This window comes from Octodon degus, unplaced genomic scaffold (assembly GCF_000260255.1).
Source record: "Octodon degus isolate 3935 unplaced genomic scaffold, OctDeg1.0 scaffold00056, whole genome shotgun sequence".
Taxonomy (NCBI): domain Eukaryota; kingdom Metazoa; phylum Chordata; class Mammalia; order Rodentia; family Octodontidae; genus Octodon; species Octodon degus.
The window spans coordinates 9415249-9418761 of NW_004524632.1; the positions used below are offsets into that span (position 1 = coordinate 9415249).

At 65.6% G+C, this 3513-nt stretch overlaps 1 protein-coding gene across 1 annotated transcript in view; it reads right to left on the reverse strand.

Moving 5' to 3' along the window:
• Gjd3 (gap junction protein delta 3) overlaps window positions 1–2768 on the reverse strand; it is a 3846-nt gene extending 1078 nt beyond the window's left edge. The window contains exons 1-2 of the mRNA XM_004633883.2: window positions 1042–2768; window positions 7–743 (exon numbers count right to left, since the gene is read on the reverse strand). Of these exons, the coding sequence (XP_004633940.1) occupies window positions 7–728 (722 nt within the window). The 5' untranslated portion in view covers window positions 729–743; window positions 1042–2768. The remainder of the gene's footprint in view (window positions 1–6; window positions 744–1041) is intronic.
• Between the last annotated feature and the right edge of the window lie 745 nt (window positions 2769–3513).

The window sequence follows — 3513 nt, forward strand, 5'->3', positions numbered from 1 at the left end:
GCGGGCGTCCGGCTGCCGGCAGCCGCTTTAGGGGGGCTCCGCGCGGCGCGGGGCGGCGAGAGCAGCCTGCGCGTGTCCCCCGGGTCGCCGTCCCCCGCGCGCGCGCGGCCTTTCCACAGCAGGTGGCCGAGCTCGGCCACGCTGAGCAGCGCGGACAGCAGCCCCACGGCGAAGTAGAAGAGCACGAACACCGTCTTCTCGGTGGGGCGGCTCACGAAGCAGTCGACCGTGTGCGGGCACGGGGCGCCGCTGCAGGCGAAGCGCGGGGCCACGCGGAAGCCGTAGAGCAGCGCCTGGCCGCCCAGCGAGGCCACCTCGGCGCCCAGGCGCAGCGCCACGCTCAGCAGGTAGCAGCGGCGCGCGCGGGGGCTCGGCCGCCCGGCCGTCCCCGCCGTCCCCGCCGTCCCCGCCGGCCCCGCCTGCTTGCCCGCCTGGTGCCGGGCGTAGATGACGAAGAGCACGGGCGGCGCCGACAGCAGCAGGATGTGGAAGAGCCAGAAGCGGTAGTGCGACACCGGGAAGGCGCGGTCGTAGCAGGTCTGGCGGCAGCCGGGCTGCAGCGTGTTGCACACGAACTCCTCCTGCTCGTCCTCGAACACGGCGCCGCCCACCGTGGCCAGCACCAGGATGCGGAAGATGAGCATGACCACCAGCCACAGGCGGCCCAGCAGCGGCGACTGCAGCTGCACGGCGTCCAGCAGCGAGCCCAGGAAGGCCCACTCGGCCATGGCGCGGCCTGGGCCGGGGGCGAGGGCGGGCCGTCAGGGACCCGCAGGCCCGCCCGCACCTCGGGGCGGGAGCCTGGCGCCCGCCTGACCCCGGCCGTCGTCTTGCACTATTCCCGATCCCGGGGAGGCCCGCCGGACCGGCGGAGCGCTCGAGGCCTGAACTCGCCCTCCGCTGAACTCAGCCCCCGGCTCACGGCGAGAGCGCCCGTGTCTCGGCCCACCGAGGGGAGCCCCGTCGCGCCCCGGCTCCCAGCCCTCCCACAGGCGCCGGCGGGGCCCCAGCACCCCCAGCCCGCAGCAGACCCCACTCACCCTGGGCCGGCTCTAGGCCTTCAAGGCGCAGCGCGGGAGCGGGGACGCCGGCTGGGCCCTGTCCTTCCCGGTCCCTCTTTCATTTTCCCTTTTGAGTTTGGATGCAGCCAGGATGGAGGACAGGACAGGGTGGCTGAGGGGCGCGCGCTCCCCCTTCTCTTAAAGAGACAGACGGGGTGACCTGCGGCTTGTGGCCCCACCCTGGCCAGCCTCTGTTTCCATCCCTCCCACCCCAGCCACGGCCAGGGCTGTCTGCACCTGCACAGGGTCTGGGTCACGGGGCACATCCTGTGGAGGGGACGGGATCCCGGCAGCCCACGCCCTCCACGCTGGTCTCAGGACTGCTGCTAAGGTGGTGGCCCGGGTCTTCTGGCCTGGAGTGTTCTGGCTGTCACCTGAGGAGGTCCAGCAGCTGTCCCCAAGATTTCATCCATCCAGCTCCAAGCTCATATTCGAGCAGGAAAGCAGCGCGTGGAAAGACCCAGGCATCCGGTGGGGCCAGCTCTGGTCCTGCGCGAAGGCTTCGGCTTCCTTCCTGCCTCTGGGCTGCACAGGGAACATCTTGCTTGGTTGGTTTTTTAAAGAAGGGTTGGGCACTGTAGCCCAGGCTGGCCTTGAACTCTTGATCCTCCTGCCTCAGCCTCCTGCGTGATGGGAAGCCAGGATGGAGGTCTCCTCTGACAGCTCTGGGGGAGGTGACGGTGTGTGGGGGGGTGGGGACTCAGCAGGGGCCGTCCTGTCCCCACCCTTCTGTGCAGCCTCCTGCTGGGCTGGGGCTTAGGTGGGAGGACACTGTTCACAGCGGGGAAACTGAGGTCCAGGGTCGTGAGTGTGTACACAGCTGTCCAGGGCATAACCCGCCCGACTGGCCCTTGGCCAAGGCTGGGGCTGGCAGCTGTGCTGGGCCAGGCCTGGCCCCTTCCTCAGTGCCTGGTCCTCTGTCGGCGGCGGCGGCGGTGGCCGCAGAAAGCTGTGTGCTTTTCCATCTGTGGCGGGGGCCGGGCGGCTCTCGGGAAGGGCTGGGAAGTGTGGAAACATCAGGCGACCCCTGCCTGGCTGCCACTGGTCACTTTCCACCCTCTGCAGAGGTCCCTTGGGAGTGTCCTGGGCGGGGACACAGCCTTGGACAGAGACCAAAGGTAGCAGCCCAGTGTTGGGGGCACTGCGGGGTCCCTGTGGCCCACCCTGGAAAAACCCAGCCGACCCTGGCCGTGAGGTGGGTGGGCGGGCGGGGGCCAAGGTCCCCGCTGTCCCCAGCATGAGGCCGCACAATCTCCTTCTCGATAGTGCAGGTGTTGCTGATGCTGCGCAGAGCTGCACTCCGCCACTGGGGCGCCCGGACCCAGGGAGCGCCGCCGCGACTGCACTTTCTGTCTCCTGCTGCCCTGGCATTGGATATCCATTTATTTTCAGTGCTGGGGCTGGAACCCAGGGCCTCTGCAGCGAGCTCCAGCCCCAGGACTGTTTTAGTCTTTTAGTTTGAGGCTTAGCTAAGTCACTCAGTTACCCAGGCTGGTCTGTGGCTTGTGTTCCTCCTGCCTCAGCCTCCCGAGTGTTGTGCTGGTAGGCGGGCTGCATCCAGCCCGGCTTTAATTCTTTTCAAAGGGGTTTCTTGCAAGAAAGCTTGCAGGGCCTGAGGCCACAGCAGCTGTCACCCGGGCCAGAGTCCTGCTGAGCAGGGACTGGCCACCACATCCCACTCGCTGGCTTCCACCTCAGGATTCCCACACAGTGCACACGAGGCATGGGCCCTAGGCCGCGGTGTGGGCTGGACTCCAAGGCCTGGGTCCCATCTGGAGTCGACTCCGAGGCCTGGGCGCCTGCGACCGAGGGGAGGACTGGAAATGCCGGCCTGGGAGCATCAGCGCGGAGCAGAAGGCCGTGGGCGCTGGCCCGCTTTCATGGATTCCTTTTGTGCTTTTCAGAGCTACTGAGATGTCATCCTCGGTGTCACAGATGTCCAGAAACACTTGAGGAGTGGGAGGAAAGAGGAAGCCTGGGTGGGAACTTGCCCTCTGGTGCTGTAGAGAAAGGAGCAAGCCAGCTGTGGCAGTCACGCCTGTTGTCCCAGCACAGGAGGCTGAGGCAGGAAGATCACCCTGAGTTTGAGGTCAGCTTGGTCTAGACTGTCTCAAGAATGAAAGACCTCCGTGTGACCTTGGGGCGCACGGGCGCCTGAGGACAAGCTCCCCGCCCTCTGGCACCCTGAGTTCTTCGGAGTGTTCCTGTCAGCCTGTGTGAATTTGCAGAGCTGCGGGGAGCGCCTGTGATCAGCTCCTGGCACGGCTCCAGTTCCTCCCATCAGAACCGGAAGCCACGTGTTACCCTTGCGACCAGAACAACAACGAAAAGAGATTATTATTTTCATTCTGAAAGAAAATATTTGCTATTTTTGTGAACTATTGGAAAAGTCCAAAAAAAAAAAAAAAAAAAAAAAAGAAACCCCCCAAATGGCACCCGAAGAGAAGCAGCT